At 42.6% G+C, this 27,474-nt stretch overlaps 2 protein-coding genes across 2 annotated transcripts in view; one reads left to right on the forward strand and one right to left on the reverse strand.

Annotated features, from left to right (window-relative positions):
* The first annotated feature begins 2,435 nt into the window (after positions 1–2,435).
* On the forward strand, positions 2,436–10,162 carry LOC136768527 (zinc finger protein 431). Its single transcript, XM_066722778.1, has 2 exons — positions 2,436–2,877; positions 7,891–10,162. The coding sequence occupies exons 1-2, from the start codon at positions 2,637–2,639 to the stop codon at positions 9,687–9,689; spliced, it is 2,040 nt and encodes a 679-aa protein (XP_066578875.1). The 5' UTR covers positions 2,436–2,636; the 3' UTR covers positions 9,690–10,162.
* A 14,715-nt stretch (positions 10,163–24,877) lies between these two features.
* The window catches only part of LOC136768563 (zinc finger protein 585A), an 81,361-nt gene continuing 78,764 nt past the window's right edge, over positions 24,878–27,474 (reverse strand). Inside the window, exon 8 of the mRNA XM_066722830.1 lies at positions 24,878–27,373. Coding sequence (XP_066578927.1) covers positions 26,689–27,373 — 685 coding nt within the window. The 3' untranslated portion in view covers positions 24,878–26,688. The remainder of the gene's footprint in view (positions 27,374–27,474) is intronic.

Below are 27,474 nucleotides of genomic sequence, written 5' to 3' on the forward strand. Positions count from 1 at the left end.
GAGGAACGCATTGAGTTTCATCATTTATGACAAAATTTACTGTGGAAATTCATGCCCCCCTACATGGATCATAGGCAACTGTACAAAACCTGCAATTCTGTAGAACTCCGGGGATTTGTGGCCAGGGAACACAACAAAATGTGCAAAAAACGCTTTAATGCAACACACACTCTTCTAATGGCCCTGCATACCGTGGCTTTTCTGACGTGTTCTGCATCACAATATAGTACAGAAAGCTTCCATTGTCAAAATATCTAAGAGCAATGCAAAGTGTCTGTATCGGGGTGAATGCAAATCCACGTTGTGTGACATTGGAAATGTGTGGCTTCAGTAGATTGCTGAGATAAACAATTGCCTGCACAGAAAAACGATACCGCTCATAAAGATATAGCTCTGAATGAGACAGGACTTCTATTCCAGGTCTAACAAGTCGAACAATGCACGCACCTATGTCAATTGGATTTTCTTCAAACGGACAGGCCATGACGTCCAAGGGACTGATTGGTTGACAACCCATGTTTATATGTGCTTGGTCAGGCTTAGCTCAAGTTATCCTGCCAGATAGCAGGTTAGCTTCAGAGGATGAGTTGTCATCGTTACTGATATAGAATTACTTTAATCTCAGTTTGTGGAACAGCAAGTTCAGGATTTCCTCAAATTCTGGCTCTATAGATCTCGATTACTTGCTAATCCCGCTTTCTGGAATACCCCTCTGGTTGTGGTGGGACGGCCTGGGTTAAAGTCCAGGGCCAGTGTTTAGTTGAAGTCCGTCTCATATGTACAGGTTTAAAATGAGAAATTAATACTAGTGCTTTCCCGACAACACAAACATGATTTGTAGATAATAAAAGTTATTAACGCTTTATTCAATTATTTTCATGTATCTGTATTTTTACTGTCTGCACACACCATTTATTGAGATTCTTACAACATGTTTTTAAAGGGACTGGGTAAAACCCAGAATGCCAGAACACTGAAAAGATGTACAAAGACGTCGAAAACTGAACAATAACTTATTCTGGGCTTTCAGAAACTTTTTGTGTGTTTTAATTGAAAATACACATAGCGTAAATAATATTAATAATTAATTTTAATACTAACAAGAAGAAGAAGAAGAAAAATGTATACACATTTTCTACAATTTGTTAAACTGAACTGAATTTGTTCGGTTCCGGCGTCCCCGCGACCCACACGGATAACGGTTCCGAAAATGGATGTATGAATGGTGACCCGGTGCTGGAGCCGGAGCAGCTGCTCTTTAGTGAACCGGCGCGCTTTTCCACCGGTTTTGGAACCGAACGCTGACGTCACTGATGTGGGCGTTCCCCAGCGCGGAGTAGAAGAGAAACACAGAATAATAATCAGCACCGAGGACTGTGACTTTAAACCCTATTATACATCACAATCAAACTCTGTAAAAAGCAAAACTAAAAACGCAAGATCACATGTAGACAAGCAGAAACGAAAATACAACTATACGAATATGCTAAGATAACTCAGACTTTTATTTGTATTGATTTCTATTGATGCAATAAGGGATTTACACCGATTCGCTATTTCAAACACTTACTGTATTGAATAAAATACACGCATTCGTCACCGCGCACACAGTTCATTATGAATATGCTTTGTATGAGTGGATTCATTTCCATTCATTTTGTGGCGTATTTGTACTTTTATTCTTGTTTAAACACAATGACTATAGGCCAGCCTATTGATTATGGATGCGGCTGTTTTGGGGGTGTTTGCGGCGCAGTCGTGGCAGATCAATAACCTGTCGGAGATCTCAGGTGATGTTAATGGTTTGATGGGAAGCTGTGCTTATTGATGAAGTCTGGGATGATGATCCCAAATCACTGTTGCATTGTCCCTGTTGCCAGACATGCAGCGATGCACTTGTGTTTTGAATGTCGCCCTGGATAAGAACATCTGCTAACAGATACATATGCATGTTTTGTGTAATTCGCCCTGTGCTAAGAAAATGAATTTATTCACATTATGAATCATGCGCAAACCAACCCGGGACACGTGACTCGTAGAGGCGCCGGATTCGGCGTCACACCGGATCAGTTAGTGACCAGATCATTAACAAACAACATTTCTGTTCAATCTGTATCGTCGCATTAACTCTCATCATCATAATCTCGCTGTAACACGGCTTTCCTGTCACGGAAGCTGCGCTCAGTCGTCTTTCATTGCTGCCATTTGCCAATAACTAACTAGTTATTGACCTGTGAGCCCATATTGTTACTGTAGTGTCTCTGACAGGCCGCTGTTTGCTGCTGTTCGCTCATTTTTAATCAAATCTCTCCTGACTGCTCGTCTCTGCGGGCATTTTAAACATGGCGGCTGAACTCCAGCCAATCACTTTCTGTGGAGACGACTTCACCCGCCCCGGCCCTGACGTCACTGTTCTTAGGTTCCAGACCAGCAAGTTTTTGGTGCCAGAAAAAGCGGCTCCGTGCGGCCGAGAGACGGGTCTTCTGCGGCGGAAAAGCAGAAAATGGTTGCAAATTAGGCACCGAGTCCTTGTCGGTGGAAAAGCGCTAACAGCGCCTCTGAGGCTCGTAATACAGAGAGAGTCCGCACTGCGCGACCGAGCGCTTCATCCGCGTCCGCCCAGCAGCCCGAGCAGCATGTCTCTGTCCCAGCGCTTCACACAGCGCCTGTCCTCGGCTCTGGCCGAGCTGATGAGAGCCGCTCAGTGTGCGGCGCGGAAGGCGCTGGCAGAGACGCTGGCGGAGCACCGAGAGGAGATGAGCCGAAGGCGGCGAGAGACCGAGAGGCTGCGCTGGAGGCTGCGGGAGCTGCGGGCGGCGAAGCGGAGTTTGAGAAGCGGCGGACACGGAGGAGGAGAGACCCCGGGAGCTGCCCTAGGTAACTTGTTCATTGTGTTCATGTCCGCTGGTTAAAGAGACGCGATGCGCAGACGCGATGGGCTGGATCTTATTCTGTGACGCATCTGTGCGGCTTCTCATCAGGGCTGAAAATGCGCATCCGCTCGTTTCATATTAAAAGCGCTGTGAGAGGATCTCGGCGCGCCTGCGCAGTGAGGTGCGCTGCTGCGCATTTCCTCAGACAGACAGTCCGCTCAGCGACACAGTGATGTAACGTGATAGGGAGGGAGATCGATACAGTGTCATACTGACGTGCCATGGAGACTATTAGTGTAATAGTAGTTTATTCCCCTGCGTGGCTCAGCTGTCGTGTAAAATTGCACTTGTATAACGTTTTCATCATACTTCTTGCTTTTTCATTGCTAGTACTCGTGTTGTTTATTTTGATTTTCCCCTTCACATCTTGTCTGCACTTATTAGCTATTACAATCTAGGATGCAAGACTTGTATTTTGTGTTTACTGTATATTTTCCTATATACTTGTGTAATTTGGCTATGTTAAGTTATTAAATTGGTCTTTTATATATAAATAAAATATAGTAGACAATAGATCAACATTTAGTTGTACACTTTCGGAGAGGTGTGTGTTAAGGTACAAACACTTCACGGAGAAGTGGAAATCAGTTTTATGGTTGTAAAATTCACAGTATTGCTAACAGAGACATGCCACTTCTCATGTGTGTTCCAACACTCCCCGGTCTCCCCTACAATACATATGGGGCAGTTTTACCCCAACGGTAATAAAATAGTCCTCTGTATGTTGAACTGCCCCTTAGTGAAACTAATTTTACTCTTCAATTGTTTTGCACATTATTGGGATTCTGTGAATTCCATCTCTTCTTCAAACTGTACATCATGCGCCCTATTTGCTATGATGTATAACTTATTTAATAAAAATTAAAAAAAAAAAAAAACAGGAACACGTCAGGTCAGGAATATGCACTTTAAAAAAGCTGATCACAATGCAGTTTGTTAGTGTATCTGGATTCACATATATTTGACAGACATGACATTAAAACAACACAATTACAATGTTTGTGAATAGATGGATTTTTTGTGGGTAAAACAACTTTCAACCTGCAAGTGACCTGATGAATGCAGGTTCAGCACCAAAACAAACAGTGCATTTTATTTTTTTTCTTCATATACACTATGGTCAACAGTTTTGGAACACCCCCATTTTCCCAATTTTATTAAAATTTAAGCAGTTTAAGTCCAGTGAATAACCTGAAATGGCACAACCCCAAATAGCACCGCAGCGTTGGGCCAACGTCGGCCCGACTGATCATTAGTTGTTGGACCGATGTTGAAGACGACATCAGGCCATATGATCAAAACGTCCTTGTCCTGTAACCCTGCGTGCTTTTACAACCCATTCTTGATCTTGTACAAATATATTAGAACAACCTTAAAAAACCTTTACGCCTTTTCAATGGTATTGCTATGTTTTAGCTTTTCCTGGTCATATGGGAATGCGGGATCTGGAGAGAGTATTTCTGAAATTAGTATTTTCCAATGCCTACACCCAGTTATTTAAAAAGATGAATTAAATGTGTAAACTGCCCAGATAGCACCAACGTCGGCCCGACGGACCATGAGTGGAATCTCCCTCAGATATAAATACTTTGCATTAGTATCTGCTGGTCTCTGCTTTTTTTATTTTTTAAATATAAATAAATAAATATAAATAAATAAATAGGACATGTTGATGGTTTAGTATTCGTTTTCAATTATTATAATGTGTAATTCCATAAAAAAAAAAAGCAGAGTCCAGCAGATACTAATGCAAAGTATTTATATCTGAGGGAGATTCCATAACATAAAGACCGTCACCGTTTACTAGGTTAAGGTTACAGGAACTTACACTTGGTTGTTTTGACAGTAAGTGAGCATACTGAATATATATGGATTGACTCGTAGAACTATTTTACATTTGCTCGTTGAATGTACATGGAAGTTCAATACAGAAGAGTATTGATGTAGCTGTTTATGTTTTGCATGTTTAAAACAATTGTCACTAAAGCTTTAATTCAAATTGAAGTTACTGTGTACTGGTGTCACTAATTTTTACTGACTGCAAGTTTGATTTCTATTGATTTAATCACAATGCCAAGTGTACATGAAGGACTCTCGTGAAACATGTTTGGTGTTACAGCATAATAACATCTAATAGTGTGGTGAAATTATGATTTCATGTGCTTAGTTCAGTGCAGAAAAGTGCATTTTGGTTTAGTTTACCAAGGCTGTGAGGTGCTGGAAAATCTTTGACCATGCACCTTGAAAGTACTTGAAAAGTGCTTGAATTTGACTTTTGAAAAGCTGCATGAACCCTGTCTTTGCCTGAGGATTTTTACAAGGTTCTTGCGCAGGTCTGGAAAAGTATGGATATTAAAAAGACTAATTTCCAGATCTGGAAAAGTATGGAAAATGAAATTTAAGTTTGGGAAAAGTATGGAAATCCTATTGTCAGAATAATGAATACTAAAGTCGACTGTCGAGCGTACAGTCTGCATGTTTGCTCCATACACTGGGTTCCCGTCCTCCGTTCACTTACACACACTGCAGTAGGGGAACCTCAGCGATTTTATACTAATAATCATGAGCTACAAGTAAAGTCTGTGCCCCCAGAAATCTACGAGTTATATGTTGTTTGCAGCGAGTATCATTTAGGATCTAGTTATATTTGTATTTAATACAATATAACTGAATTATTTGATATTACGTTTTCAAATTGTTTCATGTAAAACTCAACCAGATTTGAAATTATAGCTGACAAGTTCTAGTAGGTGCTTATCTGTAGGAAAACAGTAAACCTTTATCTTTAATACATTGTTATGGATCAATCTAAATCTGAAATGGGCTCTGATTGCTGTGCAATCGGGTTTCACATTTGTTTAAAGTGACAAATTGGTGTTTTGAAAACTTCACAGCTATGCAAAAGTTCAAAGGGGTAAAGTTTTAAGTAGTTATATAGAATATAGTCGTAAGTATTTAATCGATTTAATAACTACCGTCTCATTGAATGTATCTTGTGGACATTATATATTTTTTTTCTCCTTTTACACAACGTTTGTATTCACCTGCTTCTTAACCCGAGACCACACACTGGGCTGGAAGATATTTACGGTGTGTTTAAGCCCTGTTTTACACACTGCTCTACCAATACAGCACTGCAGCACCATGACTTCAAACCTCCCCAAGCCTAGACTGTGATAAAAATGACATTCAATTTCTTCCTATTCCCTGCTAACACACAGCATTGCCACAACATTATACAACGTTGTGGCAATGTTGTGTGTTAACTGGGTTGTTACTAAGAAAATTACAAATTGCAGATTTTTAAAAATACCATTATCAACCCTGCCATGCAGGTGCAATGAGCGCTGCACACCCCAGCACTACATTAACCACAACCCAGCACAGTACGAATTACAAACAGCTTGACTTGCCCGACTCCTGCATATGCAACACAAACAGCCTTGTCTTCAGACCAGTATGTACAGGAAGAGCCAGGGGGTGGGCCACAGGGCCACTGGCCCCTAATGACATATGATTGCCCCCCGGAGTGCCAACCCAGTCACTCAAACCTTTTTGTATAATTCATAGTCAGTTTCCCGTGTCCCTATTCTGGACAGTGGGGTACGTTAGTTTATTTGACCAAAGTTGTCCTTTTTGAGTGTATACCGCCCGGCAAGAATCCAGGTAAGAGAGAGCAGTTCTGAATAAAACACACTGCAGCTGCGCTCTGCTGCTCAAGACACAGACAGAAAGGCAGATGCACACAGGCCCTGTACAAGCTAAACATAATTCATTTGGATAAGTCCAATATCAATATTAGAAGTTCGTACAATACTTATTCATATTTTCTTGTGGAGAAGCTGATAGTCGCATGACTTCTCACAAGTTTGATTGGTTAAAAATTCTATTACGTAAGTTTGCTTCTAAAAAATGAAAACTAATTTGATAATGTTGCAGCCACAAAGGTGCAACAAACAAATGCACTTTCAAAATTGTGTAGCAACATATATAATGGTGTCCGTGCTACACATCACACACACTGTAAACTGTAGAAGAGTTCTACAGAGCACACTGAATTGTCATATCGATGTCTGTGTACCTCTCTGCCCTGCTCCTCATTGCCTGCCGCTTTGCCTGCAGCCGTGGCACTGACCATGCTTGTGCTGCTAAACTCACCTCCCTCCTGCCCCTATTGGGCAGCTTTGGTACAAGCTTTTACTGATTGACAGTTCAGAAGACTCTTCCCATTCAACTTGAAAGGGAACCTCATTGCAATAATCATAATGAACTCACTGTATTACATATATTGCAAAATCTTTTTTTTTAGAAAATCACAAGGTCATTGTGTCAATGCGAGGATTGCATTGATTTAAGAACAGCTTTTTGCTGACGGACATCTACTTTGGTGGTGTCATACTTTGTTGTGAGGTTGTTAAAAGTGGAAGCCATATCAGTTACCTCTTGCTTAAGAAAACTCTAAACAGCAGCAGTATCAGCGTTGGTTGCTTTCTGGACTGTTCACTTGAAGGCCACTGTAATGTCAGCAAGGCGGGATTCCCAATCATCGGGGATCGGGGTGACTTCTTTAAGCGCTTTCCCTACAGTGTTGATTGGAGAGACAATGGATGCCTTGCGTGAAGTAGCCATGGTAAAAAAAACTGTATATACTTAAGATAAGGTAATATATAAAAATCAAAATAGTAAAGGAGTTGTTCAAATTACTTTAAAAGGCGAAGGGTTTTTAGGAGCTCCACTAGTAAGCAGCCATCGGCATAGGATGGTCACAGGATCTCCGGGTTTTATTTTCTAAATGAATACGTACTGTATCTGTTATGCATGATTTATTAAGAGCTCTATTGGGGTTTTATTTATGTAATTTGCAAGTGAATGTGTAAAATGTCAGTGACTTATTTTCTGTGATTAATTGCTGGGATGCCCCTATTCTGATCTGCTCTCCTGTCTTCTCCTCCCCCAGGAGCTGTAGAGGCCAGTGCTCTCCCTGACTCTGGGAAAAGGTCTCCCACTGAGCAGCAGCCCTGTGAGCAGGAGTGGGGCTCCAGTCTGAGGCAGGACACAGAGCCCAGAGCTACTGAAGACAACAAGAGTCTGTCTGAGCAGCACGGGAGCAGACACGGTGAAATGGAGCTCAGTGGACTGGAGTCTGGCCACATGGTGGAGCCACAGACTGTGGGTTTAACACAGGGACTCGGGGCACTGGGGTCTGAGTGTGGACCCAGTGCAGCTGGTGCTGAGCCAGACTCTACCAGTACACAGTGTGAGCCCAGTTTTGCGTCTGTTCACATTAAGACAGAGGACAATGAACTGGAGTGGGAAATGCATACGGTTGTGAAAGATGAACCCTGTGATCTTGGAAGAGAGAATATTACAGGAGACCTATGTAAACTGGAGCCGCAGCTTCCTGTAGATGGACTGTGTGACTCTGACTCTTTTGCCTTGAGGACGGGGCTCAGTGGAGGCAGTGACAGTACAGTGAGGGGTGAGAGCCCGTCTTCACAGGGCAGACAGCATCCTGGACCCTCCAGCTCTGACTCTCCCCATTCAAAAACAACTGGGAAACATCAGGGCTGCCATCGCTGCCCCCAGTGTGAGAAAATGTATAGGAACTTTGGAAACTTAAAAAAACACAAATGCATTCCTAAAGGGAAAAGAGTGCACTGCTGCAGCCTGTGTGGGAAGTGCTTTAATCATTTAAGAAATCTGGCAATTCACCAGCGCACTCACACAGGAGAGAAACCGTACAGCTGCTCCCATTGTGGGAAGAGCTTCACCCAATCATCAACACTTAATATTCACCAGCGTATTCACACAGGGGAGAAACCGTACAGCTGCACCCAGTGTGGGAAGTGCTTCACTCGGGCAGATCACCTTCGTTCTCACCAGGGCATTCACACAGTTGAGAAACCATACAACTGCTCCCAGTGTGAAAAGAGCTTCCATCGTACAGACAGCCTTAAAAATCACCAGCGCATTCACACAGGGGAGAAACCATACAGCTGCTCCCAGTGTGGAAAGGGCTTCAGTCAGAGAGCAAGCCTTAATCATCACCAGTGCATTCACACGGGGGAGAAGAATTACAGCAGCTCCCAGTGTGGGAAGAGCTTCACTCAATCATCAACACTTAATATTCATCAGCTTATTCACACAGGGGAGAAACCGTACAGCTGCACCCAGTGTGGGAAGAGCTTCACTCGGGCAGATCACCTTCGTTCTCACCAGGGCATTCACAAAGTTGAGAAACCATACAACTGCTCCCAGTGTGAAAAGAGCTTCCATCGTAGAGACAGCCTTAAAAATCACCAGCGCATTCACACAGGGGAGAAACCCTACTTCTGCTCCCAGTGTGGGAAGTGCTTCAGTCAGAGAACAAGCCTTAATCATCACCAGCTCATTCACACGGGGGAGAAACCCTATAGCTGCACACTGTGTGGGAAATGTTTCAGTAGGGCAACATATCTTAAAGATCACCAGCGCATTCACACAGGGGAGAGACCCTACATCTGCTCCCAGTGTGGAAAGAGCTTCACCCATGCAGCAGGCCTTAATTCTCACCAGCGGATACACACGGGGGAGAAACCCCACAGCTGCTCCAAATGTGGGAAGTTCTTCCGTCAGGCAGGCAGCCTTAAATCTCACCAGCGCATTCACACAGGAGAGAAACCGTATAGCTGCACCCAGTGTGGGAAGAGTTTCCGTAATTCAAATTGCCTTAAATATCACGAGCGCATTCACACAGGTGAGAAGAGCTTCAGTTAGGCTAGCTTGTGAAACACCCCATTTTACACCCCAATTCAGCCCATTCAGTCTGCTGAGTGACAGGAGTGTGAAGCAGCTGATCAGAGCAGATCTTTGTCAGGCACAGCAGTTAGACATCAGTGTTTGTCTGGGAATTCACACAGTTCTGTGTCTGACTCCATTCACCATTCTCAAGTGAAATACAAATATCAAGAACTGCAACAGTATATGATTATTAGCAGAATCCTTACCCTGGATGACTTGGTTAACTGGGATGTTCTAGTTTATTGTGTTCTGATGCTTTTTTTAATGATGAACTGTTTCAGTTTTTAACAGTGTTGTTAAAATGTGACTAACTTTCTGATAGTGTTTATATTTGAGTCATATTTGTATTCTAATTTGAATTGTTACCATGTTGTGTAATTTCACATCTATGGCATTAATCAGTTCTTTTTCTAAAATCAAAAATAAAAATGTACTTTAATTTAGCTGCATTTCTTGTTGGATGTGTGAATAATCTCTTGTATGTCAAGGTTATTGCTTGTTTGTGAGTATGTCAAGCATCAGATATGTGAAGAAAAACAGCATGTTCTTAAAATCACAACCAGGAATCCAATCTTTTTGTATTAATCAAATGGGGCTGTGCTGCCTTCCCATCTCCATTACACTATACAATTGAATGGTCTGTTCTGATTAAAAAAGTTATTGTAGTTGAGATTAATATTTGAGGATCAAGACAGCAGGAAAGCTTTGAGATTGTAATGAAATGCTTCTGCTTATTATTTACTTTGTGTGTAATAATCTAAAGTCCCATTCACACTGAAATGCCGGCAAATTGCCAGCAGCGTTTGCCTGCTTTTTTCCTGTTGCCTCACGAAAACGAACCCAAGTTATGGACTGAGCAGTTTGTACACAAGGCAAGTGTGAATGGTGAGCACACTGGTACGTTGTTTCAAAGCAAACAAACTGAATTGATTTCCTTTGAAACAAACCCAGTGTGAGGGGTAACACGTTTGCCTGTATAGAGATAAAATATTTTGTATTATTTGTTGGTACATAACTTCTGATATGTGTGACAAAAGTTAGCATTACATACGCCAACCTGTTGGTTCATCAATAACACTCAGAATTGCTGTGACTATATTATTTTCAACCTCCGCCATTTCTAACAACCCGGTCGTTTTGCCGGCAATGACCCATTCTCACAGACCTTGCCTGCAACAAAATGCCGGCAATGGTTTCAGTGTGAATGGGGTTTAAGTTGTATTGTAGTTGTAAGAAATGGGTCATTGGTTTGCAATCAATCAGATAATTCAACAATAATACTTTTGGACTTACAAAATTGCCCCAGAAGAGTTTCAGTATTATTATTATTATTATTATCAGTGTTGGTATGTATGAAGTCATAACCAGAATCCCTGTAACGTGTACAAATGTTTTGTGTCGCACACAGGATTCTTGAGTTCTGCCCTCAGTCATAAAGTCTGAAGTTTCAGTGCAATCCCTGCAGCAGTTTTTGATATTTTATTAGCTTCAAGACTAAAGATTGTTGCCATTGTTATTAACATTACCATTCAAAACAATACTGGCAAATTAAGGGTCAGCAATGTAAGGAACAGGAAACTAGGAATCAAGCAAACTGTTATTTTGCTAACTAGGCTGTCATTAGACCTGACAAACACTGGTTCTGCATCAACAGCAATTTAACAAGCTTGTTACTGTATCAGTGAATAACTAAATTTCATATTTTCTAGAGTTTTAAAGCTGACTCTTTGGACCTGGTAAGGGCTGACACAGCCTTCTAAACAGTATAGATTATTTCTATCATTTCAAATATAGTTTGATTTAAGGCTCTGTATTCTGTTGTTGCCCTGCATCTTGTTTAACAAAACTTGCTGTGTTAGCATCCTTGACCAAGAGGTTATTCATTCATAAAGTCTATGTAGGAAGTAATTTAAATCTCTTGTTAATTAATTACAATTTGCTTAGTAAGCTTGTTTGCACCTATCAAGAAGGAAATAACTGTCTTATCAGTCTTGTTCTCAACCCATTAAAGACCAGTTCTAACTTAGAAATGTTGAGACTGTCAAAGGAAACTTCTCAGTTTAGCCTCCCCTGCAGAATCAAGCTCATACCACACACTCTGCTATTTTCTGCAACTGTCTGTAAAAACAGTGTTGAGAAAGGAAGTGGTAAGTAGAAAGAATATTCACAAATTGTAAAATACACAGAATAGAATATTTAAGTAAAATAATAGAAATGACAAGAATATACTGTACAAATGTGTGCAATATAATACAGTGGCACTTGACATATGCAACAATCAGATGACATTATGGACTCTGTGCTTAGGGGGTCACACGTTTGTTCAGCATATGTGCCATATCTGTCAGAACCAAAACACAACCAAACTACAACGTTGACGCAAAGGCAAGTGTCCGCTAGGATTTGCAGTTTTTTTCCGTTCTCTGTCATTGTCACCTCTGCACTTGTCACAGCTTCGATTGGTGCACAGAAAAACATCTTAATACACCATCCTTTCCTGAGCAGAACCTTTGAACTGAATATCACATTAAGCCTTTGTTATCACATTTTGCATGACATTTTCTACTTGATGCTTTTCTCCTAGGTAGCTTACAGTACAACATGAAAGCACATCTACATAATAACTTTAATTGAGATTACCATTTGGATGTATTTCACTGTTGATTAAGAGTATTTTTCTTCACGTTGCAATATTGTCAACCCTTTCCTTATCGGGTTACAGCCGGGTCTGTCCTGGTGTAGCAGCTGAGTGGTCTCCGTTGTTCCCTGGACTACTCCGCTGAGCACCTTATGGTGATTGCTGTGCGTTGAATTGAATTGAAGTTCATCATTCAGTCCTTTGAGGAAGACTATTCTTATCGTTGTTTGGTTTTAGTTGGCGTTAGTACATTATGTTTTATATATATAATTTGTTGTTGTTTTTGTCTTTTTGAAAGTATTTGTATTATTATTAATGCATATCTATTGGAAATGGTTATTTGTACATTGCATTGTGCTTTGAACTGTCCTGTATTATTGCAAAATACCACACAATACTACTGGATTTACAATACAGTGAAGGGCAGACCAAACTCTGAAATGTACAAATGAAAACACAAACCGTTAACTCTAAATACAAAAAAGGTTTTATGAATCAATTACATGACACAATATTACATTATATGAATTGTATCCTGATAGTGAGACTTCCATCATCTGGCAAGAACGACTGAATACAACAGTAATTCTGACGAGTTTTTTTTTTATAAAAACAAATTAATAAAATGTGAGTCTCATTACCTTACTGCATTCTATATTGGGTCTTTCACTGTACTTGTCATTAGACTTACCTTATGATTATGTTTAAGGTCCATTAAAGTAAATACACTGCTAAAAAATAAATAAATAAGGGAACACTTAAATCACACATTGGATCTTGATTAATTAGTTGAGAACAAAATGACGTAACAACGGTCAACGGAACCCACAATCACCAACCGATTGAGGGCTGGATTCAAACTCTCACTGAAAATCAAAGTAAACAATTGAAATCACAGGCTGTTCCAACTTGTGTGAATTTAATCACGGCAACTCATAATGTAACTAAGTAGTGTGTATGGCCCCCACGTGCCTGTATGCACTCTGGGCATGCTCCTGATGAGACAGTTGATGGTGTCCTCGTGGATCTCCTCCCAGACCTGGATCAGGGCATCAGTGAGCTCCTGGACAGTCTGTGGCGCTACTTGGCAGCGTCGGATGCACCAATACATAATGTCCCAATGGTTCTCAATTGGATTCAGGTCTGGGGAACGTGAGGGCCAGTCAATGGCATCAATGCCTTCGTCATCCATGAACTGCGTACACACTCTGGCCACATAAGGCCGGGCATTGTCCTGCACCAGGAGGAATCCAGGGCGCATTACACCAGCGTAAGGTCTGATGATGGGTCTGAGGATTTCATCCCGGTACCTAAGAGCAGTCAGGGCACCGTTGGCTAGCATGTGGAGGTGTATGTGACCCTCCAAGGATATGTCACCCGAGACTATCTCTGACCCACCGCCAAACTGGTCATGCTAGATGATGTTGCAGACAGCATAACGTTCACCACGGCGTCTCCAGACTCTTTCATGTCTGTCACATGTGCTCAGTGTGAACCTGCTCTCATCTGTGAAGAGAACGGGGTGCCAATGCCAGACTTGCCAATTCTGGTGTTCTCTGGAGAATGCCAATCGAGCTGCATGGTGCTGGGCTGTGAGCACAGGTCCCACTAGAGGACGTCTCTCATGCCACCGTCATGGAGTCTGTTTCTGACAGTTTGGTCAGAAACATGCACACCAGTAGCCCGCTGGAGGTCATTTTGTAGGGCTCTGGCAGTGCTCCTCCTGTTCCTCCTCGCACAAAGGAGCAGATACCGGTCCTGCTGCTGGGTTGATGCCCTTCTACGGCCCTGTCCAGCTCTCCTTGTGTAACGGCCTGTCTCTTGGTATCTCCTCCATGGTCTTGAGACTCTACTGGGAGACACAGCAAACCTTCTTGCGATGGCATATATGGATGTGCCATCCTGGAGGAGCTGTGCAACCTGAATGGGCTGCAGGTACCGCCTCATGCTACCAGTAGTGACAAGGACACTAGCAAAATGCAAAACTAGAGAAGAATCAGTCAGGAAGGATAAGGAGAGAGCAATTGTCTGTGACCACCACCTGCAAAACCATTCCCTTTTTGGGGGTTGTCTTGCTGTTTCCTCTCCAGTGCACCTGTTGTCACTTTCAACTTTACCAAAACAGGAGACATTGATTCACAATTGCTTATGCTTCCTAACTGGACAGATTGATATCCCTGAAGTTTAATTGAGTTGATGTTATACTGTGGTGATTATGTGTTCCCTTATTTTTTTGAGAAGTGTAGAATATTAAAACACTTAAAGAAATGAGGGAAATTATTTATAGGCCGCTAACTCAAATATTCCAAATGACACTTAGAACAGGGGATGTGCCAACTGACTGGAAGACAGCAAATGTCATACCAATCCACAAGAAAGGTGACAGAACTGAGGCAGGAAATTACAGACCAATCAGTCTCACCTGCATCACCTGTAAAATGTTGGAGAAAATGATTAGACAGAAAATAGAGGAACATCTTAATGAAAACCATATTCTTGGAGATAGTCAACACGGGTTTAGACGAGGCAGATCATGTCTTACTAATTTATTAGAATTTTTTGAACATGCAACTGCAGCTGTAGATCAGGTGAAAGCATATGATATGATATACTTAGATTTTCAAAAACTTTTGATAAGGTTCCTCACCAAAGACTGATCCTCAAATTGGAACCTGTAGGCCAGGGGTGGGGAACATCCGGCCTCCGTTTGCTCCGGCCCTAGAGTCCATTTGGGAAAACAATATTCTGTGACATACACTTAACACTAGAAGCGCCAAGCTCATGTAATAAGCATCTCTACTGTGTTTTAACTGCATAAACACTAAAATAAATAAGTTATAAACACATTTACCTAGAATTGCCAAAATCAGGTTATTTTCACCGGTTATTAAAATACATAATAACTCAAATATAACCCATAATCCTGCCTGCCCTTTACAATAGAGTCAGTCTGACGCTCCAGTGGTGATCTCTAACTGTCTACAGTCTTTCATGTGCTTGAGAAACACACGCATTGTACAGCATTACAGGTGTTTTCTTACAACTGTAGTCAGATTGACTGGATACAGTGATTACCTACAAATAAACATCGATTTGAAGCAGAGATTGAAGAGAGCTCGTTTTGGAAATGCCGTGTATATGAACATTCAGGGGACATCAGTGATACTGGGAATGACAGATCATTCGTGGGTTTGTGCCAGTGCTGTGAAAACACTGCCAGGTCCAAATGTCACCAAGTACTTTTACTCTACTGATCAATACGCGATTGCTACTGCACATAGTACAGCGGAGGAGCATTTATTGTAATGCTATATATTTGTGGAGTAAAAGTGTTCACCTGGAGAGGCTGTCAAAATGCAGTGTGAGGTACAAGCTCTTGCAGGGAAAGTGCAGAAACGTGTCCTGTGTGGACTGTCCCGAGCTGTCAGGTATGCAGGCTAAATATATAGTAAATAGTTTATTGAAATACACTGATTGTATTCACTGTAGCTTTGTATGTTGAAAACAAAGTTTATTTTTGAACTATAAAATATTGCTTTTGAGCATTATTCCAATATTTTCATTTACACTTATTTCATTATCTGATTGTATGCCATTTTTGAGCTTTTTGCTTATTGTAGGCTATGTAGTTATTTATGTTTTGACTGCAGTGTGCGCGTTTAGAAAAAAGTGATTTGTTCTTACGTTAGAATGTAAGTTTCATCTGTTTTAATGTTTTGATGTAGGTGTATTAAATAAGGTTGTGGCCCGTGAATATATTTGTGAATACTCGAATGGCCCTTGATAGGAAAAAGGTTCCCCACCCCTGCTTTAAGTCTTGTAAGTTGCAAGGTGGGGCCTCCATGGATCGGACTTGTATGTCCAGCACATCCCACAGATGCTCGATTGGATTGAGATCTGAGGAATTTCGAGGCCAAGTCAACACCTTGAACCCGTGATTCATGAGACCAGGCCACCTTCTTCCATTGCTCCGTGGTCCAGTTCTGATGCTCACGTGCCCATTGTAGGTGCTTTCGGCAGTGGACAGGGGTCAGCATGGGCACCCTGACTGGTCTGCGGCTACGCAGCCCCATACGCAACAAACTGCGATGCACTGTGTGTCCTGAAACCTTTCTATCAGAACCAGCATTCACTTTTTCAGCTACAGTAGCTCATCTGTTGGATCGGACCACACGGGCCAGCCTTTGCTCCCCACGTGCATCAATGAGCCTTGGCCGCCCATGACCCTGTCGCCGGTTCACCGCTTTTCCTTCCTTGGACCACTTTTGATAGGTACTGACCACTGCAGACCGGGAACACCCCACAAGAGCTGCATTTTGGAGATGCTCTGACCCAGTCGTCTAGCATCACAATTTGGCCCTTGTCAAAGTGGCTCAGATCCTTACGCTTGTCCATTTTTCCTGCTTCTAACACATCAACTTTGAGGACAAAATGTTCACTTGCTGCGTAATATATCCCACCCACTGACAGGTGCCATGATGACGAGATTATCAGTGTTATTCACTTCACCTGTCAGTGGACATAATGTTATGGTTGATCGGTGTATATCTCCTATATAGCAAATTTGCCAGAGTTGAACTATCAATTAGGCTAAGTTTTAGTTCATTACACATACTGTTATTTGGTAAAAATGCATTTTCTTGTGACTACTATAAGTCTTTTGCAAATAAATCATAATCATAAACTAAACAAGCTATATATTACAGCAGAGTTAATATACTATTCAAGTTTATACAGAGTTAAATCTAGACTTCCAAAAGTTATTATACACTGTTACACTAGTATTGCAATAGTCATTTTAATAGATAGTCCTAAGTGGTGCTGGTCTTTGTTGTTTCATAGTGTTAGAGTGCACTGTTATTCCCGACATATTTTAATTTCTGTGCTAAGACATGTAAACCTCCTATTAAGTTTTCTGTAAAAACTGAAACATTCAAGGAAAGGTGTGAATAACATTATCAGTACACTCTTAGAAGTAATGTGTTGAAATTCTACACAAAAAAATTATGAGTAGTACTATGACACAGTGTGTGTCTTTTCCTAACACATCCTAAATATTACAATGTAACAGAGGATTAAGCACAATCCTCTGCAAAATGTATTTCAACCAATCGTTTTCCAAGAAACACTCGCTGGAGGACACCGCTAAGTGTATGAAATTTCTACAACTTTCTACAATTTCAGCAGGACAAAGTAAACGAGAGGCAGAGAACATTGATTTACTGTAATTCTTAATTTGTGTTCTATTTGAGTCAATTTTACAATTGATTACATTGGGTTATTAGCTTTCCAAGGGTAGCTTTCTAATATTTAAAAGAAAGCCCTCCCAATTGATAGTAGAAAGGGTCCCCTTTCTAAAATAGTGTTATGCTGGGGAACTATTTGTGGAACTGGGAATACACACCCAAATTGGTGTCCCACATGCCACGAATAGGAGATGGAGACAGAATCTTGCTCACCGGGAGGAGAACCAGTCCCCCAGTGGTGGCGATTTCCCCTTCTTCTCATTGTCAGGGGTGGACACACGGAAAAGGGTGACCCAGCCCCACAGCTCTCAATTAGGCGCATCACAGCAGTATCTGTGTTCCCTCTGTGTGTTTAAGCATGCGGCTCCCTGAATGGACAAACAGGCTCTGCTTGGACTGAATATTCAAAATTGTGAGAGCGAGAGCCACTGTTACCATGGGAGATTGGATCGTATTAAAAAAATATGTATTAAGCAAATTACATCACTTAAAATATTGTATTTGTAAAAAAAAAAAAGTGATATCTGCTGCCGTTTCATTACCTTTCTTTTCTGAGCAGTGTGTTTACAAAAATTACAAATGTGTCTGACTTCTCCCTGTATCATGATCCTGATCAACAATAAGTTAAGTATCCTAGATAATTTCCATTATTATTTATCTGTGCGAGGCTAGAAGACCTGGAGAGGGAAATCGTCCCACTTACCCTCCAACTCCAGTGGGAACCACACCACTCTTCCCTGGGAGGACCAGCAGCGGGCGACCCGAGGGACCGGAACTGGAACAGCCCTGGGGAGCAAGCTGGCTGAAAGACAGGGATTACACAGAGACCCGCCCCGACGACCACAGCAGAGGAATCCACCAAGCTGCGAGAGGGTGAAAGGATCTGGTTGGCGCGTTACAATGGGTCGGTGGACTGGGAGATTTACCAGGCTCAATTCCAGCTGGTAGCATGGGCTGGACAATGGGCCCCAGAAAAGAAGTCCGGACAGCTAGCTATGGCCCTAGATGGCAGAGCTCTATAGGCCCTCTTGGATGTGCCAGAAGAGCAAAAACAAGACTTCAGGGCCCTACAACAGCGATTCAGAACTGGGGAACCAGCTAGCACCTGGCTCGAGAAGCTGACCGCATTGAAAAGGAAGCCGGGAGAGAAGCTGGGTCCTTTAGCTGCAGATGCAAAATACATGGTCCGGCAGAGCTACCCGGGGTTCCTGCCTTTAGTTCAAGTAGAATTCGCCTACCAGCCCATCCTCCGGGCACTATCCCCAGGAGAGCCGCGTTGTTACATGGGGTTGGCAGCACCCACCATGCTCGAGCAAGCCTTACAGCTAGCAAACGATGCAGAAGCGGTGTTCGGCGCCACCAAACCTCAAACAAAACGAGCCCTTCCGTGTTGCCACACTGAGGCAGCAGATGAGTCTGATGAGGAGGAGGAAGTGGCCTGTGCTACGAAGCCTGCCCCCAAGACCCGGGACATATACTGCCAAAGCTGTGGCAAGAGAGGCCACATAGCCCGGGTCTGCCGGGCACCACAGCCACGATCTCGAGACAAACCGCCCTGAAGTGATTCAACAGCCATGCCTGACGACAGACCGCAGCAAGGACCCCCCCTGAAGCAGATGACTGCCAGCTTCAGACCACCATGCTGGTCCGCTGGGCTACCCGCGACGGGCAACGAAGGCAGCCCTGGGGAAATTAGCCAATTACCCCCTTTACACACTACAGGAGCCCCGTACAGGCGGAAGGCCCAGAGATCAGACCGGTCCTCCATTGGAAAGAAGATGGCCACAGACTGGACCGGGCTGTCCTCACCCCTCACCCCCATGGAGTCAAGGCCCTCTCCGCGGCATGGGACACTTTGGAAGCCCGCAAGGGAGTCCTGTACAAGGGGTGACACGTTCCAGCAAGCAGTGAGGTGAAGCAGCTGATTGTACCACGGGGGTTCGGGCCAACATGCTGCAAACGGTGTGCAGCCAAGTACTGTAAAGGGGGGGATATACATGTATACATATTCAATATTCTTCAAAATATTTAAAGGAATAATCAATACAGTCATTTAGACAGATCACAAGGTTCTTACAAAACACAGCACATTTAATTGCTGTAAAGATGTGTTTCTATTAATTAAGAAAGGTTAAAACACCACACCACAGTGCCTGATGCCTGAGGAGGAGACGTGATATCGGAGCACAGGCTGAGGAGGAAGAGGAGGCATGAGGAGGAGCAATGATGATTTCTGCCGTATTGTATTTCTCTAATGGCTTTTGATTGTTTGAGTTATGTTTAATGGTCTTTAAAAGGGCTGGGTCCTCTGCTAAATGAAATGTTCTAAGTAATGCCTGTATATGTTTGCTTGCGATCTGCATATTTGCAAAGTCTACAGTGGTTATGCTATCTCTAGGTATTTTGCATACTTGTACAGTACTATAGCTGTGTTATGCTACCGTTCCCTATGGAGTCTTGCATATTTGCACACAATTCAAGAGTTGTTATGCTAAATTAAATGTTCTAATTAATGCCTGCATATGTATGTTTGCTTGTGATTCGCATATTTGCACGTCTAGAGTGGTTTTGTTATTGTCTCTAGGTATTCTGCATATTTGCACATTGTGTCCTCTTTGAATTTATGCATATTTGCACAATACTATAGCTGTGTTATGCTACTGTTCCCTATGGAGTCTTGCATATTTGCACATAATTCTAGAGTTGTTATGCTAAATGAAATGTTCTAATGTGTAAAGAAGTGTCTCCTGTTTTCCATTTTGAATGCTTCAAGGCATTCAAAACGGAAAACAGGAGACACTTCTTTACACAGAGAGTCGTCACAATCTGGAACAAACTCCCCAACAATGTGGTAGATGCTGAAAATTGGGGACATTTAAAAATAGACTGGATAGGATCCTTGTATCACTCAGTTATTAATGGACACCAAACGAGCACGATGGGGTGAATGGCCTCCTCTCATTTGTAAACTTTCTTATGTTCTTCTTATGTTCTTAATTGCACGTCTAAAGTGGTTATGTTATTGTCTCTAGGTATTTTGCATATTTGCACATTGTGTCCTCTTTGAATGTTTGCATATTTGCGCAGTACTATAGCTGTATTATGCTACTGTTCCCTATGAATCTTGCATATTTGCACACAATTCTAGAGTTGTTATGTTAAAAGAAATGTTCTAATTAATGCCTGCATATGTATGATTGTTGGCGATCTGCAAATTCACACAAATCTAGAGCTGTTATGCTAAACTAATGAGATGTACTATCTAATACCTACATATGTTTGTGTTTTATTTGTAATATGCTTATGTGCACATTTCTAGCGTTTAAATATAAATTTGACCTTTACAGTGTATTGTCCTATCTTAGCTAGTGAATGCCAAATAATGTGATAATGATCCCGATACCAGAGACTTTAGTGGGTGATGCTTGAAACTTGACTCGAGGACGACTGATGCGTAAGGATGTCCTAAAATGGACACCGTACAAGTGCCCTCTGCTGGGGACAGCGGCAGTGGTGCACAGCAATACTAGCTCACAGTTGAAGCGGGGTCACAGACCTGCTGTCCAAATAACTATACACACAGCGAGGCAGCGAGAGTCCACTCAAGTGCCATGCGCTGGGGACAGTGGCAACGTCCCCCTATTCCACTAGCACAGCTAGGATGGGGCCACAGAACTGTTGTCAGATTAATTATACACACCGTGGGTGCAGGAGCCAGCTCATGCACCTCCCGTGCAACACAGGAGCAGTTGACACCTGCCGCTTAACATTTAGGGTAATGGCAGCTTTACCATGTAATGCAAATGAACTATGTACACAGAGTGGCACTAAAGGCAGCACGCATAGCCAGACCGGGCCACAGAGCTGCTGACCAAGGAACTATATACACACAGAGGCAGTGGCAGTGACACTCCAGTCTACAAGCTAACTAGGACGAAGCCACAGTCCTGCTGTTTAACATATTATATACACAAAGCAGGGTACAGGCCAGAGCCATGGACCACCACAACACAATGTCGATAACAAAATAACTGTATACAGGCCAACCTCAAAAGGCAACGTACCTGGAGGCCATATGACAGACCCTAGGAACACATAAGCAGGGCTGTCAGCAAGTCCAGGAGCAGCTCCCTTGGGTGCTCGACTGGAAGGCTTAGTCCAGTAGGAAGGGAAAACTCGGTTCAAAATAGCTACTTCCAGGATGAGCTAAAAGGGGCAGACTGGGAATAGAGATCAGGAGCCAGAGCCCGCAGGCTACTGGGGCTCGAATGCAGTCAACAATTCCCAATAGAAGGGACCGGTCCCGTCACATCCAACCTGTATCCAATGCGTTCTCTCCTGACCTTCTCCAGGACCACTAGGAGAAGGGGGTATGGTGGGAATGTGTAGAGGAGACCATGTGTGAGATAGTGAGTCGATCCCTAGGGTTCCAGAGTGGTCTTGGACGGAGAACTATAGTGGGCAGTGGGTGGACTCTGCTGAGGCAAAGAGATCCACTTCCGCTCTGCTGAATCAGCTCCACAGTTGCTGGATCATAAGCTGGTGGAGGCGCCATTCTGAAACTGAGGGAGTAGCCAATTGTTTGGAGCAGTTGCCAGGACAACTGGGCGCTCCTTGTAACTGCCTTCCTCCTGACGCATATCATGCCAGACTGCCAGGGGCCAGGTCGCCAAGCCCTAGCGCCAAGGCTGCCGGGGGGGGGGGGGCACCTGACTGACAGAAAAGCAATGGCGGAGATCAGCTGGGGGTGCGGGGATGCTGCCTGAGAGCCGAGGTTGGGGGACTTCGAGCTCCTGAAGGTTGTCTGCGGGGCTGGACCGAGGGTGTAACAGGGTAAACCCAGGCCAGCTGCAGGGACTGCTCCCACTCCTGAAGAGAGCGTATCAGCATCTCCTCCAAGGAGGGGCCAGGTACAGTCTTGCTTGTGACAGCCAGAGTTGGCGGTGTGCCGCCACAATGGCTGCCAATGATTGCCCAGTTGCCCTTGCGCCGTGACTTATCACTTTGACCAGCAGATTGGCCGCCACCCATGTTTCCATGATAGGGTGCGGGGCCTGTGTGCAGTTGTAGCAGTGAGTGCAACTGCAGCAGCGAATGCAGCTAGAGCAGCAGGCACCATGGGTGCGGCTGCTTTTGAAGCAGCAGGCCATGAGGAGGAGGCAGAGGGGCTCCAGGGCTTCATACTGTCGCTCGCTGGAGTGGTGGATCGCTGGATACAGCAGAAATTGCAGCGGTGTCCTGCGCGGGACTGGGCCTCCAGGCACGCTGTAGCGGGGCCGGAGTTCACAGTCGGATTGCACCCATTGCCGATGGTCAGGCACAGCGGGTAAGGGACCTCCCCACTCCAGGAGGGCAAGGTTTGGTGGCCACAGAAATTACATAGTGATTGATTAATTTATTGACCAAGTGAATACTGAAGAAGAGAATCTGGTCGCCTGTTGTTGCAGAAATACAACAGTATCTGACATGATTGCTGTCCCCAGAATCTTCCCAATACTTGTCCTATGAAGAGTATTGTGAAAGCCCTGATACTGCAGCTATTCTGCCCTGTGGTGCACACATTGTAGGCTGGATGGCAAATTACTATTATCACAGAAATTGAAAGACTAAAACATCAACATCAATGATAATGTTATCACATTTATAGTCATAAAGCGCACCAAAGTTTAAAATATTTAGCACAAGTGTGTATATTCCTTTCCTTTTTGTTGCCTCTATTTACTGACAGGGCTGTGTAATAATCCAGCTGAGAAGGTGTGCATATGTGTGTATGTTTGCAAATACAGAAATAGTGGTAAAAAAGAGCACCAGTACATTAGTGTACGCAGTATAACCACCAAACAATATTTTTTGTAAAAGGTTAAGGTTTTAAGTCTTTAGAAGCCTGAAACAGGTCCTTCTCTAGTATTTTCCTGTCCTTTGCTCCATCCATAACTTCAATCATAAGAAGCTTTCCAGTCCCTGCTGAGAAGCATCCCCATAGCATGACGCTGCAATACCAGGCTTGAGTGTAGGGAGGGTGTCGACTCAGATGAGCTGTGTTTGGTCTGCACCAAATATAATGCATGGCATTCAGACCAAAATGTTCCAGTTTGGTCTTGTCTGACTACAACACCTTTTGCAGGAACACTCAGGTGCTTTGAGATGCTTGTTTTTAACAATTACTTCAGTCATGCCCCCCCCCCACATACTACACAGGCTAGTTTTGTGAAGTGTTCTGGATATTGTTGTCTGATGCTCATTTTCTCCCATCTCAGCCACTGAACTCTGTAGCTTCTTTCAAAGATGCCGTTGGCCTCACAGTGGCATCCCTCACCAGTGTCCTTCTTGCCTGGCTGCTCATTATGGAAGGACGGCCTGATCTAGGTAGTGTCTGGGTGGAACAAAGCACCTTCCATGTCTTGAGTAAACTGTACTCACAGGGATATTCACAGACTTTGATATTTTTGTAGTCATCTCCTGAGCTGTGTTTTTCATTGACTTTATCCCTGACTTGCTTTAAAAGCTCCCTGGTCTTCATGGTTGAGTCTTTGCTTTAAGCTCACTACCTGACCATGGAACCACACAGAGGCAGGTGTTTGTATTTGAAATCATGAGAACAACTATTATTGCACACAGACAGACGTCATTTAATTAATTGTGTGGCTTGTTAAGGTCATTTTGTGAAAATTAATAATTTAGATTTGCCACACAAAAGGCTTTGGATACTTATGCAATCATGACTTTGAAATTGTGTATTTACTTATTTCTATGTGTACGTAACATACTAATTCCTAATTTAAGGCAAAAACAATTGAAATGAAACATCACAATACTTGCACCTGTTACATGATTCTGGTAACAGCTTCATGCATATCAACATTGATAATAATAAGAATATCTATTCCTCTTAAACTGAAATACAACTTAGATTATTATACACATATAAACTAAATAAGCAGATGCATTTCATTACAATCTCACAAAGCTACATCTATCCCACCGTCTTGATCAAATATTAATTTCAACTGCAAAAACATTCGTTCTTGATACCAGACAATACAATTTTACATAAATAAAAGTAATGTAAAAGTGTATGTTTGTCTGTGTAAATCAGGAGATCTGATGCAATGTTTAATTATCCAAACTTACAAATTGGATATATATGAACTAATCACACAATCAGGCAAATAAGGCAAACATTTTAAACCTAAATTAACTTTGGGAGTTGATTTTAAATTACAAACCAATTGCATGTCTAAAGTAGCTGTGTGTGAGTTGAGAAAATACAACCGAGTTCATTTCAGCTTCTTCCATTGTCTCATCACGTCTATTTTGCAGTTGATTTCAGAGAGATTGAAAAATTAATAAAAATAAAGAAATGTAAAAAAAGACTAGATTCCTGATTGGGATTTTAAAAGCATGCATTTTTTCCATCACATTTTAATGCTGCTTGCCATTCTCACAAACAAGCAATAACCTTGACATACAAGAGCTTATTCACACACCCAACAGAAAGAACAGCAGCAGAGTTAAGGTACATTTTTATTCTACATTTTAGAAAAATAGGTGATTAATGCCATAGATGTGAAATCTACACAACATGGTAATAATTCAGTTTAGAATACAAACATGACTCAACTATAAACACTATAAAGAACTGCACTGTATTATTCCACTTTGTATTGCTCCTATATTTTGTAAGTCACCCTGGCTAAGGCCATCTGCTAAGAAATAAATAATGAGAGTTAGTCACATTTGTGTGAATTTCCAGACAAACACTGATGTCTAACTGCTGTGCCTGACAATGATCTGCTCTGATCAGCGGCTTCACACTCCTGTCAGACTGAATGGGTAGCTGATCAGCATTTCTGACGTAATCAGAAGATGAAATTAAAGCATTTCTTCTAATCTGCACAAGAAAAACTGTGTCTAACATATAACCAAACAAACAACTGTTTAACTTTTCAAGGTTTACCTTTCCTGCAGTCACACGTGTGTCAAAGTCAGCGGCTGTCTTCTGGAAGTTCTTAATGCTTTAAATCAGAGCTAATGAAAATGAGCAAGGACTACTGTGGTAGTGACCAGGGCTGTTTCTAGCCTTTTGGGGGCCCCCCTTTACTTCTTTTCTTGATCCCATTTTTACAGATGAAATCCATATAATATTAATTCTTCCTACTTTATCAGTGGGAGAGGTGCGTTTCTTTCCTCAATACCCGAAGTAAGGGGATTCAGGGTTTCAATTTAAACACACAAGTCATCTTCCAAAGAAAGCCAGGGGCGATATTTTGTTTGAATTGCAATTAATGCCAAGAAGCCGCTCCATGTAAAGTCCAGTTTTAATTAAGTTTCATCATATTTTCAACTTTAGCGTTTTGCTGGAGCCTCCGCTGCTGCCCTCACTCTGGTTGTATTGGATGCTTTTCTCCCTTTTTCACAAAACGATCAGTTTCTCACAGGTTCTCTCAAAGCACACTGCTGAATTTACTTATATACATTTACATTATATAATAAAGTATAATAATTTATTTAGGAGCTCTTTTCAGGGTACCCCAGGACACTGTACAAGAATGTCACTGTTGCTTTGGAATGGAAGAACTTTAAGCAAAAGCTTTTTTAATTTTTCTAGTTATTTTGAACATAATGTTTAATGTATATTTACATTTTCTACACTTTCTTTTTAACTGTAACTAGCTTGAGCCTTCATTGACACACTCCTGCACCCGCCTTGGAAGGCACAACGCAGTTTGACCTAGACCAAGCTACAACTGACAAATCCCATTTGCTGATTTTAACTTACTAGCCAATTAGCTAACTTGATCGTTGATGCTGCTGAACTAGGTTGCAGTGTTATAGCATAGATTTTCACTGAGGCAGAAAAAAAGAACAGATCCTATTCAAGGTAAAACTCTATGTATATAATAAAATGCTATTTGGTGGCAGGTAAGGTGACTATCTAGTTAAAGTGACAAGAAAAAAACGCTAGGTATACCTACACATAAACGTCATCATCATTGAAACAGTTAGTATGCAAGCAAGCTACTGTACAGCAATAAAACCAAAGCATGATCAAATAACATTACAATATCTTTCTCTTGTGCTTGTTTTTCGTTCAGTTTATTTTTACACTTTTGTGCGCCAGGTTGGTGCATTCTTGGTCTTTTCTCCGCCATTTCTTGCCCATGTGAATGCGTTTGTGAGAGTTCAGATTTGATGCCTGACGGAAACTCTTCCCACACTGGGAGCAGCTGTATGGTTTCTCTCCCGTGTGAATGCGCTCGTGAGATTTAAGGTTTTCTGCCCGAGCAAAGCTCTTCCCACACTGGGAGCAGCTGTATGGTTTCTCTCCCGTGTGAATGCGCTTGTGAGATTGAAGGTTTGCTGCCCGAGCAAAGCCCTTCCCACACTGGGAGCAGCTGTACCGTTTCTCCCCTGTGTGAGCGACGTAGTGACGTTTAAGGTGTGTTGCCTGAGTGAAGCTCTTTCCACACTGCGAGCAGCTGTACGGTTTCACCCCCATGTGACTGTGCTGGTGATCTTTAAGGGTGCTTGCCCGAGTGAAACTCTTCCCACACTGGATGCAGCTGTATGGTTTCTCCCCTGTGTGAATGCGCCGGTGATTTGTCAGACTTGTTGCACGACTGAAGGTCTTCCCACACTGAGAGCAGCTGTAAGGTTTCTGTCCCGTGTGAATGCGCTGGTGACATTTAAGTTGTCCTAATTCATTGAAGCTCTTTCCACACAGGGTGCAGCTGTATGGTTTCTCCCCCGTGTGGATTCGCTGGTGAGATTTAAGGCTGTATGCCTGAGTGAAGACCTTCCCACACTGGGTGCAGCAGTGCACTCTTTTCCTTGTAACAATGCATTGGTGTTTTTTTAAGTTTCCAAAGTTCCTATA

The sequence above is a fragment of the Amia ocellicauda genome, chromosome 14 (assembly GCF_036373705.1).
Source record: "Amia ocellicauda isolate fAmiCal2 chromosome 14, fAmiCal2.hap1, whole genome shotgun sequence".
Classification (NCBI taxonomy): Eukaryota; Metazoa; Chordata; class Actinopteri; order Amiiformes; family Amiidae; genus Amia; species Amia ocellicauda.

Coding starts and splice junctions, on each gene's coding strand:
- LOC136768527 (XM_066722778.1), top strand. CDS start 2,637: ATGTCTCTGTCCCAGCGCTTCACACAGCGCCTGTCCTCGGCTCTGGCC. Junction 2,878..7,890: donor GACCCCGGGAGCTGCCCTAG/GTAACTTGTTCA, acceptor CTCCTCCCCCAG/GAGCTGTAGAGGCCAGTGCT.